The 15,472-nt window shown below is 42.4% G+C and overlaps 2 protein-coding genes across 3 annotated transcripts in view; one reads left to right on the top strand and one right to left on the bottom strand.

Moving 5' to 3' along the window:
* Positions 1-15,472, bottom strand: part of LOC143735469 (uncharacterized) — a 204,678-nt gene that overhangs the window by 158,475 nt on the left and 30,731 nt on the right. The window lies entirely within an intron of this gene.
* Positions 1-15,472, top strand: part of LOC143735403 (cell adhesion molecule CEACAM3-like) — a 37,517-nt gene that overhangs the window by 16,053 nt on the left and 5,992 nt on the right. The window contains exons 7-9 of one of the 2 annotated variants that reach the window (XM_077225518.1): positions 467-781; positions 2,051-2,365; positions 5,104-5,412. In XM_077225518.1, the coding sequence (XP_077081633.1) occupies positions 467-781; positions 2,051-2,365; positions 5,104-5,412 (939 nt within the window). The remainder of the gene's footprint in view (positions 1-466; positions 782-2,050; positions 2,366-5,103; positions 5,413-15,472) is intronic. The other variant, XM_077225519.1, reaches the window with a different exon arrangement.

Here is a 15,472-nt window from a genome sequence, read left to right as displayed (position 1 = left end):
TACAGTTTAGTGTTGTTATACTCTCATATATTTTATACTTGTAAAATAATAAAAACAATTTTGGACAGAAGTAATTCAGGTAATGGAAGACATTTTTAAGAAATCAAATATATTAAAGATACAAAATATATGTTTGGGTGTAGGACTAATGCTACTTAATAAAGATGAGTTATGTAAGGGTTAATGCCCCGTAGGAATGTTGCCTCCGCCGAAGTCCATTAATACCTGACAATGGACACCTCGAAGGGCATTAACCCGCTTATACCATGGTCACTTGCCAAATAACACATTTAAAACATTAGTTTATATTTTAATTAGTTTTACCGTCAAAATCTAAAGTTTTTACAAACAATAACTTGGATTCCCTGGTTACACCTGAGGGTTTATTTAGCAACCGGATATATTTATAGTCCGCTCAGTTTTAAAAATCTCCTAATTTCTCTGTTTTTATGTGCTGTTGTGACAGATGAAGACACGACCGTATCAGTAAAGGAGGGAGAATCTGTCACTCTGAGAACTGATGCTGAAATACAAAACGATGATCATATACAATGGATGTTTGGACCTCAAAAGAATCGCATAGCTGAAATCAGAGGAAGGAGCAGAGAAAGCTCTACATATCATGGTGCTGATGGGAGATTCAGAGACAGACTGAGGCTGGATGAGAAGACTGGATCTCTGATCATCACAAACATCACAGCTGAACACATTGGAGTCTATGAGCTACAGACCATCAGAAACAGAGGGACGTTGTATCAAAGATTCATTGTCACTGTTAAAAGTGAGTAGCTCAAGGTTTTCAGTATAATAATAATCACATCTCTTTATTGGCAGTTATTTCACACATTACATTTGATAAATTACTGTCTGTCTGTTGATTTGTGTATAGCACATGTTTTCTTCATCTGTTTGGTTGAGGAGAGGTACAGCCATGATGAATGGAAGGCGGTCTTGAGACACACTATGGGCCTGTCCAAATAACCAAACTTGTAGTCTTTGCACTTGACCACTTGTCTACTTGCATGACGTATTTCCTGTATTTGTGTTCAAGTAGGCGTAAAGACTGCAAGTGCATAGAACTTTTGATTACCCGATGGGACACACTTACAGTATAGTGTTGTAAAAATATTTACAGAACTTTATTTACACATTTTGATTTTCAATACTTTGCATATTAAAATAAACGTATTTGACAGACAAAACAGTTTAGTCATTGTGGTGCTTCTAATTAAGTGATAAAAAGCTATTGCAAATGTTGTATAAAAATAGACATTGCACCAATAAAGTTGTGAAACACTTTGTTTTACTACCAAATTATATGTAATATCGAAATAATTTAACTTACAGTGGAATGTTTTCCTCGACATCTCTCAATTTCTGGGCATGCGTGTTCACGAACATGATGCAAATGTAGTTATTTGGACAGGCCTTATGTAACTTTTGACGCTCTAGCGGTTGAAGCATATAATTACAAGTTACTTGCGAAGGAACATTGGGTCTTATTCACTAGCAATTGCGTACACTATTCGTATTTATACAAACTTCTCATGAAAAATGTCCTCCTTATTCAGAAAATAAAAAGCATACTCTATTTTTCAAATGGTCCCATAATTCTAGATCCTTATTGGTCAACTGTATTTTTGCTCATGAATAAAATGTCTTAAGTTAGTTTGTTATGAGACTCCTCAATATCAATTTTGGGAGTTAAGCCAGTTTTAAAATGGAGTGAGAAAAGAATATGTATATTTTATGAATACTCCTAGATGCTGATAAGTAGAAAATGCCACGACACTTGCAGAATGGTTACAGACAGTGAGGGAGATTTATGTGATAACACACAGATTGAAACTAAGAATGAGTCCGTTTAATGAGCCTTTAGTAAACCTTTAATGAAGGGACTGGGCGAGATGTGGGGGTAATGTTTTCGAGGATATATTGTTCTATACTATAGTTGTTGACTTCAAATAGACTGGCTGGTTACACTTGGCAAACTTGATGTAATAGAAACATTTTCTTTGTATTTTTCTCTTTTTATACGTCACAAATTAAGTCACATTGATATCATTGGTGGAGGGAGAACCGGTCACTTTATACCCTGATACTGAAATACAGAAAGATGATGTGATCCTGTGGATGTTTGGAGATGAAGACACTCTCATAGCTCAAATGACCGAAAAGTACATATTTGGACGTAAAACACGTGAAGCTACTGATGGGAGATTCGGAGACCAACTGAAGCTGGACAAGAGGACTGGATCTCTGACCATCAAGAGCACGAGAACTGAACACTCTGGACTTTATAAGCTACAGATTACCAGAAGCAACAGAGGAACCATAAACGAGAGATTCAAAGTTGCCATAAATTGTGAGTAGTTTATTTTGATTATTTATCTTTGTGTGATTCATCGACATGAACACAACTGCATTTTAATAGTTAAAGTGCAAATTGAATTACTGTTATGTGTTATTCATTTTGTATTTTCCTCAATTAGTTAAATGTTATAGTGTACAAAATGACGAATTGATGCAAAACAGGAAATTACTGGCCAAGTTAATCATAAATAATGAGCCAAAACATTATGATCATCTTCCTGAAATGCTGTTGGTCCTCCACGTGCTGCCAAAACAGCTCTGACCTGCCGATGCATGAGCTCTGGAGCCCTGAAGGTGTCCTGCAGCACCAAGACATTAGCAGCAGATCCCTCAAGTCCTCTAGTTTGTGTGGTGGAGCTGGCATGGGTCAAATTGTTTGTTCAACACATCCCACAGATGCTCAATTGGATTGAGATCTGGGGAGCATTACAGAAAGATCCTAACTTTAGAATCCTATCTTATCGGTTTGGTAACCATGGCATTTTCAGATAAGACCTCATTGAGGACAAAAGCAATTACAAAATGACATTTCTTAAGTGCATAATTTTATCTTAACTACGGATAGGAAAAGAGTATTACAGAAGCATCCTAACTCCACAAAAAAATCCTAAAAACGGTCTTAACTTTAGGACAAGCCCAATGGTGTCCTAACTTCAAAAGCCAACTGTAAAAATCACATAATAATAGCCCTGTCTGAGAATGGTGTCACATTTATTAATGATACAAGATGAAGAACAGCGATGTTTGATGGTGAAAAGACTTTGTGAACACCCAAATGGTGTACTGCACTTTGACAACAAAACTCACAAATAATTACAGACTCCTATGAAATATAAGAATAAGGCTTTGCCTTTCTACCAAGCTTATCAAAATTTCACTTAATAGAAAAGCACCACTTATTTTGTTTTTCCATTCTCCAGTTTTTCCGTTTTACATCACAGCTGTTTGTGCGTTGTTGGTTGCTTAGTAAAAGACCTGAGAGTTGATTACGGAACTCGATGGAGGGGTTCAAGATTTCCTAACTACAGATCAGATTTTGTAAGATAGGATAAGAATCTTAAAACAACTTAATATTTGCTTAATACGAATTTGTAAAAAATAAATAAATAAACTTGTCAGATCTTAACTTAAGACATAAGATAGAAAGTTTCTGTAATACGCCCACTGATGAATTTGTAGGCCAGGGAAACACATTGAACTCCTCAGCATGTTGGCCGGGCCCAGGGTTTCACAGCAGAATATTTCGCAGAGCATCACTCCCTTCACCGGCGTGTAATTGTCCCACAGTTCCTTCTGGTGCTGTCACTTTTGAATCTTTCATAGTTCCTAGAGAGCTATTGGTGGAAGTTCCCGGTTTTTGGCGTGTTTGCACCGCAGGGACTAGCAACGATTTTAGTTCTAGGAACTAATATAGCTCCTACTTCAGATTCGGTCTAAACCAGCACAATAGGAACTATCCGGGACGTTTGTGTACGCCGATTGGCCGAACACACTCGAAAAACCAGCACCCACCATTAAAAACTCTGGGTTCGGGGCGCATACCGAGCCCGGAGCCCTCTCCTCGGACAGCACGCCAAATACGCATTTATTCTATCTGACTTATTTGTAGGTGTGAACTCGTGAAACATGTATTCCTGCTCAGCTAGCAACACTGCACTCTCAGAAAAAAAGGTACAAAAGCTATCACTGGGACAGTACCCTTCAAAAGGGTTTGAATATGTACCATTTAGGTACTAATATGTACGTTTGAGGGACTAATATGCACTCTTTAGGTACAAATGTGTACCTTTTGAAAAGGTACCGCCACAGTGACAGCTTTTGTACCTTTTTTTTCTGAGAGTGTGGTCATCAACCACACGGCAAACTCTAATAACTTTTCATTAGTGTCTAAACAGTTCTGTCTAATAACGTATTAGACAGGAGTGTTAGACAGATCATAAACTAATGAACATGGAGAATGCAATCACTGTGTGCTCTGGCGCTCTCATCGCCGTCAAAGTGAAAGTCCGCCGCGCCGTCAAAATAAGTCACAACAACAAGCGCGGCTTACGCCACTTCAGAGTACCTAATGGCGGTGCGAATGCAACCAGGAAAACGCTCCTAGTTCTCTGGGAAAGATCCTGGCGGCTGGTTCCTAGAACTATCCGGTGCGAAAGCCCCTATTGGCACACTGATTAGTCTGCGGCTAGGCAGCAGAGTGTGATGCACTGTGTGTTGTGACAGATTCCTAGCTTAACCATAATTAAAATGTTGTTACTTGTGCTACAATAGACCTTTTGTTGGCTTGGAAAATCCTCACTACTGCTGACCGGGAGAACACACTCAAGCCTTGCTGTTTCAGAAATACTCTAACCCAGTCGCCTTGCCATAACAATAAGGCCCTTGTTAAAGTCAATCAGATCTTTATTGCTGCCCGTTTCTCATGCATCAACACATTGATTGAGAACTGATTGTTTGCTTTACCATCTAATCTATCCAGACCTTAATATGTGGCCTTGTTAAGAGATGATCAAAGATATTTGCTTCACCTGTGACTGGTCATTTATGTTTTGGCTCATAAATGTACGTTGTATTTGTTAAAAATATTTTTTTTGTAGTTTGTTCTTACCAATAGCAGTACACACACACAACCATAACCACACACACACAAACATCCTCAATGAGTCTTTACTGACACACGTCACATAATCTCCTAATTTCTCTGTTTCTATTTGCTACCATGATATAAAGTGAAGAAAGTGTCAGCCAAGGAGGGAGAGTCTGTCACTCTAAAGACTAATGCTGTAATACAGAGAAAAGATGAGTTGCTGTGGCTGTTTGGAGATGAAAACACTCCCATAGCTGAAATCAAAGGAGGGATTGGAAAGATCTCCACATTTGGCGTTGCTGATAGCAGATTCAGAGACAGACTGCAGCTGGACGAGAAGACTGGATCTCTGATTATCACAAACATCACAACTGAACACGCAGGAGTTTATACTCTGAAGATCATCAGCAGTAAATTGACCAAGATCGAGAGATACAATGTTACTGTCAGAGGTGAGTATCTCAAGTCTTTCTTTTTTATTTGATTTGTTAATTTGAACCAAACCCTGAATGTGAACACACACTAAGATTAAAGTTAGGAGAGACCTAATTAAACCTAATTAAATACTTTAAAATTATTAATTGTTTGAGGTAAGGGGAGTGTCAGGGTTCTGTCACTTCTGTCTAGTATATTTCTTGGTTTTGTGACAGAGCCCTGACACTCCTGTTTTGTCTTGTCTGTGTGCCTTTTTTTATGTGCTTTAATGTCATGTTTTGTCTTGTGCTGTGTAGCAGCTTGTTTATCACTGGCTGTGTGCTTTCATGTTGTCATGTTCTGTGTGAACACATGGCTTATGAGTGTTCTCATCGGCTGCATGTTCATGTCTAGTTTTGTGTTAGCACATGACTTGTGATTTGTTTTACTGGCCATGTGCTTGTGTTTTAGTCATGTTTGGTGCAAGCACATGGCTTGCACTTGAGTCCTCGCCACTTCCACCTGCCTCAAACCCTGACAGGGAGGGAAAAAATCTTTTACATGAAAATAAACATAGCAATTAAAATGTTTAATTTTCTAATATTTCTATCAGTGTCTCTAGGTGAATAGTTGGTAGCTCTGTCCTGCCGGAGGCTCTTTTTTCGTGACAGGACCTCACATAGCTGGTAGCCAGGTTTGAACTATCTGGGCTCTCCTAGCAGGACTGGGAGTTTGTCCATATTTGATTTCTGATGGAAGTTTTTCTGGTGGGATGTCAAAAAGTGGAGCTCTCTTTCCACTTGATTCTCTGTGCAGTGAGGGCACAGCCGCTCTTCCCTCGGCAGCCGTGTGTGTGTGTGTGCAGTGAGGGCACAGCCGCTCTTCCCTCAGCAGCCGTGTGTGTGTGTGTGCGTGCGCGGTGAGGGCACAGCCGCTCTTCCTTCAGCAGCCGTGTGTGTGTTTGTGTGTGTGCGCGCAGTGAGGGCACAGGTGCTCTTCCTTCGGCAGCCGCGTGTGTGTGTGCGCGCAGTGAGCGCGCAGGTGCTCTTCCTTCGGCAGCCGCGTTTGTGTGTGTGTGTGTGCTCCTTCGGCAGCCAGGTCTGTCTGTGTTTGGCTGTCTCTATGCTCAGACTGTGTTCACTGAGTCTGTACATGCTCAGGACTTTTCTCAGTTTAGGGTCCCTCACTTTACTCAGGTGTCCTGCCAATATGTTCCATTTAGGGCCAAATAGCATTCCAATTTACTCTTTTATATCTCTCTCTCTCTCTCTCTCTCTCTCTCTCTCTCCCTCTCTCTCTCTCTCTCTCTCTCTCTCTCTCTCTCTCCAATAAAATCCCAATAAAAGGGAAGAAAAAAAAAAAAGACAGCAAACAAACAGGCTAAGCATGGCATGTGTGTGGCAGCCGGGATTGTTCTAGGTGATGCCTTTGGCCCCGGAGCGCTTCTTCATGGTGGCCCATTGTAGTGTGGCGTGGGCGGGGGGCTAACTTATGCCATGGCCAAGGAGGGATCAGGAGGTAATAGCCTTATTATTGTTATTACTATTATTACTACTATTATTATTGTTATATTTGTCCTCTTCCTTGTCCTCCAACCTCCCCCTCATTCCTGATGAGAAGTCTAGTTGCTATTATTATTGCTACTACTATTACTATTATTGTATTATTTTATAAGATAATTGCATAATTTACAAGATGGCCGCGTTAGCATGAGCGTCTGCTGTGTTATTCGACTGCTCTGTAATTTGGACTAGGTTATAACTGTTACCTTTAACCATTTTATATTTACTTTGAGCACTTAAGTCTCTAAGTTTTCTGTTATATTATTTTTTCTTCTATCGCGACTCACTCCAGCAATGAATCAAGCCGAGATCTCACTACAAACAATTTGGGACACAATACAGCTAATTAAAGTTGAAATGACTGCCCACCTTGATTCAAAAACTGAGATCATACAAACTAGCCTTACCAGCATTCACGGATCTTTATCTTCATTGTGTGATCAAATCTCGGAGCTTGAACACAGGGTGAGCTCTAACGAAGATAACTTTGAAGACCTGTCGAAACGTGTGCAAACACTTGAAAAGAGAATACCTACTTGAAGGACAAAGTTGACGACGCTGAGAACAGAAGTCGGTCATGTAATCTTCGGTTCATCAATGTGCCCGAAAAGATTGAGAGTAGTGATGTGATCGTCTTTGTGAATAAGCTGATTCCGCTGCTTCTCGGCAGAGATCAATCCTTTGCTGCACCGGCTGTTGAGATGGCCCATCGCTCTCCTACATTTAGTTCTGGATCCAGGCCTGTGCCCAGACCTATTTTGGTCAAGTTTCTGCATTTTCAGGACAAGGCAAAGATCCTACGTTTGGCCAGGGAGAAGAAAGAACTACTCTACAAAGGTACTCGAGTCTTCATTTATCCGGATTTTAGTGCTAGTCTGATCAAGAAGCGTCGGCAGTTTGATGCTGTGAAAAAGAATCTCCGTGCTGTGGATATTAAATACTCTTTGCTGTATCCCTGTACGTTGAGGGTGATGGTGCATGGAAAACCTAAACTATTTCGTAGTTCTGAGGAGGCAGAGACTTTCTTTCGAGATCTTTCTGTATCCCCATGATTATGTACTCTCCGCTCTGTAACTAACTTTTTTGTTAGTGTATGCTTTGAAAATGTGTTTGTTGATTCATCTTCTCTTCAAATTAGACCATTTATATGGTCTAAATATTGGTTACAAAGCGGCGAAATCAATGGAATTATATTTTTTGGTGCAATGATGCACTTTGTATCTTTTTTTATTATTATTATAATTTATATATTTATCTTTTGACCTTACATCCGTTTAGTCCTTTTTATTTTTATAATATTATCGCTGCATGCAGTCTGAATATGGGGCATATTTGCCTTATTTTCTTCTCGATCTTCAATTATTATTATTTATTTTTTTCATGTGTGTGTGGTCCGTGTGTGTGTGTGTATGTAGTGTTTGTGTGTTTGCTCAATTTGCTGCATTTTTCTCTCCACCCCTTCCTTTCTTCTATAGTTCATTATTTGGTTGGTTGAATTGTCTTTATTAGTACAATTGAATCTGTTAAAGGTTTAAAGGTTATTCACCTTAACATTAGGAGTCTTGTCTCAAAAATAGATCTCCTCAGAGCCTGGGTTTTTCTTTATAAACCTAATATCATCACTATATCAGAAACCTGGCTACACAACAACATCTCTGATGATGTGATCAAAATTGAGGACTATGTTTTGTACAGATCTGACAGAACCTCCAGAGGTGGTGGGGTGGCAACTTATGTTTCTTCCATCCTAGCTTCAGAATGTGTTATTCCTAGCATAGATCCTGTTAATTTTGAGTGTCTTTTTGTTAAAGTTACTTTTCATGCAAACAAAAATTTAACTATTGGTAATATTTATAGGCCACCCTCTGCTCCGTCTGACTCTACGATGTGTATTCTGTCAACGATTAACTCCCTTGAGAAGCACAATGAATTGATTATTCTGGGTGACTTTAACAAGAACTGGTTGGATCGTTCCTCTGTTAAAGGTGCTCTAAGCGATGTCACGCGTTTTTTAGGCCAAAACATTTTTTGTCACATACAGCAAACATCTCCTCACTATCCGCTAGCTGCCTGTCCCCTGAACACACTGTAAAAAAACGCGGTCTCTGCAGACACCCCAGGCTCCACAAACGGCAACAAAAACAAACTGGGCTTACCCGCACCACGAAACATAACAAACTGTTCCAGCCAATAACCGACAAGAAGGGTTTGGGGGGTTAGTGCGCGGATGAGGAGGAGGGAGGGTCTAGCTAGCCTCCGTTTTGTTTGACAATAGTTCGAACGTCAACAAGAAGTGACGTCACCCAGGATCGCTTAGAGAACCTTTAATGATAAAAATTTACTTGGTAGTATAAACCTCTGTCAATTAATTAATGTGCCTACCAGAGTTGACCATCGCTCTTCATCTTTGTTGGACTGGATATTCGTTACTAACCCCGAGAGGATAATTAAATCTGGTGTATTGTCAGAGTGTTTAAGTGATCATTCGATTATTTACTGTGTCTGAAAAATTAAAATTCCAAGTTCTCCACCTAGATACATAACTCTGAGACAGTGTAAAAATATGAATATTGACAATTTTATTCAAGATCTAATTGATATAAACTGGAATAGGTTTCAGTTAATTCCTTTTGTTGAGGATGCAACACATTTTTTTCATTCGGAAGTTATAAATATAATAAATAAATACGCCCCTGTGAAAACTGTTAGAGTTAAAGGCAGACATTTACCTTGGATTAGTTCTAATCTTGTTAAACTTTTTAAGCAAAGAGATAAAGCATGGGCTAAATACCAGGGATCCTATTGATTGGGAAAAATACAGACATCTGAGGAACTTATCTAAATTGGAAACAAGGAATGCAAAAGCTAATTATTACAAAGATCGCCTTTCTCAAAACTTTCATAACCCTAAACAGTTTTGGAATCGGCTGAGTAATCTGTTAAATAAATCTAAAAAAAGCTTGATTAAAAATATTAAATGTAATGACTCCTATACTGCTGCACCATTAAATTCAATTACTGTTAACGGATCATTTTCCTTTAAGAAGATTATGCCTGTCGATGTCTACTATGTTATCTGTGATCTAAAAACAAATAGTAGTGCTGGTCCTGATGATTTAGAAGCTAAATTTGTTAAATCCGCCGCTCATGTATTAATGTATCCTCTAGCAGATTTATTTAATTTGTCATTAACTACTTGTTCTATTCCGTCTATATGGAAATGTGCAAAAGTTACTCCACTGTTCAAAGGTGGAGACTCATCTGATGTCAATAATTATCGGCCAATTTCTATTATTTGTGCTGTTGCAAAAATCTTTGAGAAATTAATATTTAATCAACTATCAGCATTTATTAATTCATTTCACATTTTATCTCCGTTACAGTCAGGCTTTAGACCTAATTTTTCCACTACGACTGCTCTGTTAAAATTTACGAATGATGTGCTCTCGTCCATTGACAAAGGCCAAGCAACAGGTGCCATTTTCATAGATTTTTCTAAGGCCTTTGATATGGTTAATCATTATCTTCTTCTTGATAAGTTGTATACAATTGGTTTAACTAGAGATGCTCTTCTCTGGTTTAATGCTTATCTTCACAACAGACGTCAATGTGTTGTTTTTCAAGGTTTTCAGTCAGATTATGTAATTGTTGAAAAAGGTGTTCCACAAGGTTCCTCTCTTGGACCATTACTTTTTTCTATTTTTATTAATGATTTACCTCAGATATGTTTAAACTGTTCGGTGCATCTTTATGCCGATGACATGGTAATTTATACCTCTAGCTCTGATCTGTCACAAATTCAGAACTCTTTACAACTCGACTTTAATTTGGTTCAAGAATGGTGTCATAGCAATATGCTTACATTAAATAAGAGGAAATCTTGCTGTATGATGTTTGGGTTGCGTCGTTGTCATTCGAACACTTTTGATTTGAATATTATTGTTGATGACGGCTTATCTCTCGAATGTCAATGCATTTAAATATCTCGGCCTTTGGATCGACTCAGAACTCTCTTTTAAGCCCCATATAGATTATATTATTAAAATAACTTATCACTGCCTGCGCTTACTTTATTGCTCAATTAATTGCTTTACATTTCAAGACAGGAAAATAATTGTTTCTCAGTTAATATTTCCTCTTATCGACTATGCTGATACTGTTTACCAAAATACCTATGATATTTATCTTAAGCCTCTTAATGTTGTTTATAATTCTTTGTGCAGATTTGTGTTAAGGTGTCTATATCGTACTCATCATTGCCATATGTACGAGTAGCTTAATTGGTTGCATCCTAAATCCAGAAGACAATTTCATTGGTTTTTGTTTATCTTTAAATGTGATTATTTTGTTTGTCCTTCTTATTTGAATGAACTTTTGATTCCATATAGATCTCCCTACTCTCTTAGACATTCCCAACATCCTTTTTTCTTTGTTCCAAAAACTGTTACTGTAGTTGGACGTAGGTCATTTCTGTATAAAGCCCCTTTTGACTGGAATAATCTTCCTGTTTCTCTGAGATCTATTACCTCTCTTAATCGCTTTAGGTCATGCCTATTCTCTTATCTTAAAAAAACTTGTCTATGTTTCTGATTTTATTTTGTTTTCTCTCTGTACTTGAGATTCATTTGAGGATCTTTTGCTGTTATTATGTTGCTCTATGTCGATGCTGTATGATGCTGAGATTTTGTACTGAAACTATGTTGCGGGTGTGGGAAGCCCACAAGAGTGTGGGAAGCAGGCTTTTGTTTTTGTAGTTTTTTTTTGTAATGTTGTTTTGTTTTATGTTGTCTGTGCTGTATATTGCTTATGTTTTTAGGACCCTCTTGAAAATGAGATGTTACATCTCAAGGGGCTATCCTTTCAATAAATTCAAATTCAAATATAAGACTATATTATCATATCTTCCTCGTCCTCCAGTTATTATTTTTACTATCATCATCATCATCATCATCATCATCATCATCATCATGTCATCAATATGTTTTTATTTATTATTATTAATTTTTTTAATTTTTATTATGTCTGTTGTATCTGTAAGATGTTCCTCTGTTAAGATATTTACACACACACACACATACACACACACACACACACACACACACACACACACACACACACACACACACACACACACACACACACACACACACACACGTTGGCTGTTATGTATGTTTTGTGTTTATGTTTATGTATGTGGCCTTGCTGTTTTTTTGTTGTATCAGTCACTTGTAAGTATTTGATTGCATAATAAAATATATATATATATATATATATTTTTTTTTTTTTTTACTTTTTTAAAATCTCCCACTGAACTGCATTGTCAAATAAACAGTTCCCTTTCAGTTGATAACGTCAGACGTAGTCGACGGTCGACTGAAATGGGATCACACCAGGGAGCCTATTGTCTTCTAGTATTATTGAACGAGCCAATACACATTGGCGTGCGAGATCTGCATCTCACACTCCGCCCCGCAGCGCGGGTATAAATACGGAAGTAGATGCACGCTCCATTTGCCTTTCGCTTCGGAGCCGAGCTTCATGTCTGGATCTGAAGAGTGTTGTTGCACAACGAGTGAGTGTGTCGGCGCTTCTTTGGGAAGTCTCTCCTGGTGTCGGTGTTTGCAGCGCGAGTGCAGCGGTGATCGCGAGCTTCAAGCTCTCAACTGCTGTTCTCACAGCAACCAAGTTTCTGTTTGTGTTTGTTTGTCTGACGGTCGGTTGAGGGCGAGAAAGTGAGTGCTTCACTGACACAGGGTGCACCATTCCTGTGTTAGTGTTGCCGCGGTCATTCCCCTGTGTGCTCCGGCACTGGTGAGAGTTTTTCACTTCCTAAAAGAGCAACACGGGTGAGTTTGCGTCTTTTTCAAGATGTCATTCCGCCCGTGCGTTTCTGGGTGCGGTCGTTCCCTGTCTCTCTCTGATGGTCACAATTGTTGTATCACGTGTTTGGGCTTACAGCACGCTGAGACAGCTTTTGTGGACAGCTCATGTTTTCACTGTGGGAACATGACTGTCGCAGTGTTGAGGGCGAGACTCGCCTTCGTTCGCGGAGAGCGAGTCCCCATTACCACGCCCCACCCTGCATGGGTGCTGTGTGGGATGGGTGCCCGGAGGGTAGTGTTGGATGTCCCGCCCGGTAACCATTCCCTGTGGGCTCCTCACCCCTTCCCTTCCACTGCTGCCATTGGAGCCTCCGGTGTTGTCCGCTGGTCCATCTGTAATGGGTCGGCCAGCGGTTTCACTCGGGGCTCTCCTGGAGGACAGGATGTCGATTGCAGCATCGGAGGGTGAGCTGACTTCTGGAGATGACGACTCGGCTGCGTTGTCTCCCTCTGGGAGTTCAATGTTGCCTGAGCCGGATCCAGAATTGGAATTCAGCTATGCTGAAACGGGCCGCCGAGGCTGTCGGGCTTGAGTGGAACCCTCCACCGTGTCCTGTTCAGTCTCGGTTGGATGATTGGTATCTCGGGGAGGGCCGTGCTGGTTCTCAGCCCGCCGCCCCAGTGCCCTTCTTTCCCGAAGTGCATGAAGAGCTTACTTGGTCGTGGATGGCACCTTTTACTGCTGAAAACGACTTAAGTAGTTCTTCCTCCCTCACTACCCTTGTCGGAGGAGCGGTGAAGGGTTATGAGGCTATCCCTCCAGTGGAGCGGTCTGTTGCGACTCACCTATGTCCAACGGCCGCTGCATCCTGGATGGGGGATCCTTGTTTCCCCTCGCGGGCCTGTGAGTTCGCGTCAGGATTGGCGGTCAGAGCTTACAGAGCTTGCGGGCAAGCCGCTTCCTCTTTGCATGCCTTGGCGTTGTTGCAGGTCTACCAGGCCAAGACACTCAGGGACATGCACGAGGGTAGTTTAGACCGGGCGCTCATGAGTGAGCTCCGCACTGCCATTGACCTCGGCCTCCGGGGTACGAGTGTCGCGGCATGTGCGGTCGGTCTAGCGATGTCCACCTTGGTGGTCCTGGAACGCCATCTTTGGCTCAGCCTGGTTGAGATGGCGGATGCGGACAAGGTTCGGTTCCTGGACTCCCCAATTTCCCATGTTGGGTGGTTCGGCGACGTGGCGGAGAGCTGCGCCCAACAGTTCTCTGCCACCCAGGTTCGGACGGAGGCTCCCCGACACACCCTATCCCGGCGGCCCGCTGTTGCCTCCACCCTGCCGCCGGTGATAGTCCCTCCGCCCGTTCGTCGCCGAGGGCGTCCCCCTGCCGCTGCCTCCGGTTCCGCGGGGTCTCCGCAACAGCCTTCACCCAGGCCCCAGCGTAGAACCAGCAGCAGGCAGGCCGCCCGGTCTTTCTCAGTCACTGCCCAGCCAGGGGGCGAGTGTCAGATGCATTCCTGAGACAGGCCACCCAGGGATGGGGGGACTAGCTCTTCAGATGGTCACCGTTCCACCATTGGCTCTCCGGAGTCCAGTGGTACCCAAATTGTCGAAAGAGCGAATTTCTCCGTCCCTGGGTCTCAAGAGGGCGAGGCTGGCGGTTTGCGACCCTGTGGAACAGCCTTGCTCCCCCCAGCCCCCTCTTGTTCGCCCAGCCGGCAACACGATGCGTTCGAGGACCCGGTCATCCGCCTTCTCACCCATCCTCTGTTGCCCCGTGGAGTCAGGTAAGTGCAGCGCGGCTCACTCAGACCCCGCTTCGGGCCGCCCACGGGCCTTCCGAGCCGGGTCCCTGTCCTACACCTCGGTGCCCCACCCCGGGTATGCCTGTGGTGCCTCTGGTCCCCCTGGTCCGGTTCGTCGAGGCCTGGAAAGTGCTCTCCAACCCCGTCCAGCTGGCTCCTCCGTACCATCAGGCTCGGCTACACGATTCAGTTCCGCCGGAGTCCGCCCAGGTACAGTGGCATTCGCCACACTTCGGTGTCAAGCAAATCTGCTCCTGTCATGCGCGCGGAGATCGCTGTCCTGCTGGCGAAGGACGCAATAGAGCCGGTGTCTGTAGCTGATATGAAGACCGACTTTTACAGCCCGTACTTCATTGTACCCAAGAAAGGTGGTGGGTTACGACCAATCTTGGACCTGCGAGTCCTGAACCGGGCCCTCCACAAGCTCCTGTTCAGAATGCTAACGCAGAAACGCATCTTCCAATGTGTCCGTCCCCAAGATTGGTTTGCAGCGATAGACCTGAAGGACACGTACTTTCATGTCTCCATCCTGCCGCGACACAGGCCATTCCTGCGTTTCGCGTTCGAGGGTCAGGCGTATCAGTACAAAGTCCTACCCTTCGGGCTGGCCCTGTCACCCCGTGTCTTTACGAAGCTCGCGGAGGCAGCCCTCGCTCCCATGAGAGAACGTGGCATTCGCATTCTCAACTATCTCGACGACTGGCTCATACTAGCGCAGTCTCGGGAGCAGTTATTCGAACACAGGGATTTGCTGCTCCAGCACATCAGCCAGTTGGGTCTTCAGGTCAACTGGGAGAAGAGCAAACTCGCCCCCGTGCAGAGGATCTCTTTTCTCGGTTTGGAGCTGGACTCGGTCCAACACACGGCGCGCCTCACAGAGAATCGCGCCCGGTCGGTGCTGAACTGCCT

Source organism: Siphateles boraxobius, unplaced genomic scaffold (assembly GCF_051911475.1).
Source record: "Siphateles boraxobius isolate OS27281-9 unplaced genomic scaffold, OSU_SipBor_1 13, whole genome shotgun sequence".
Lineage (NCBI taxonomy): Eukaryota > Metazoa > Chordata > Actinopteri > Cypriniformes > Leuciscidae > Siphateles > Siphateles boraxobius.
Note: the sequence above shows the minus strand (reverse complement) of the source record. Positions and strands in the feature narration are given on the sequence as shown.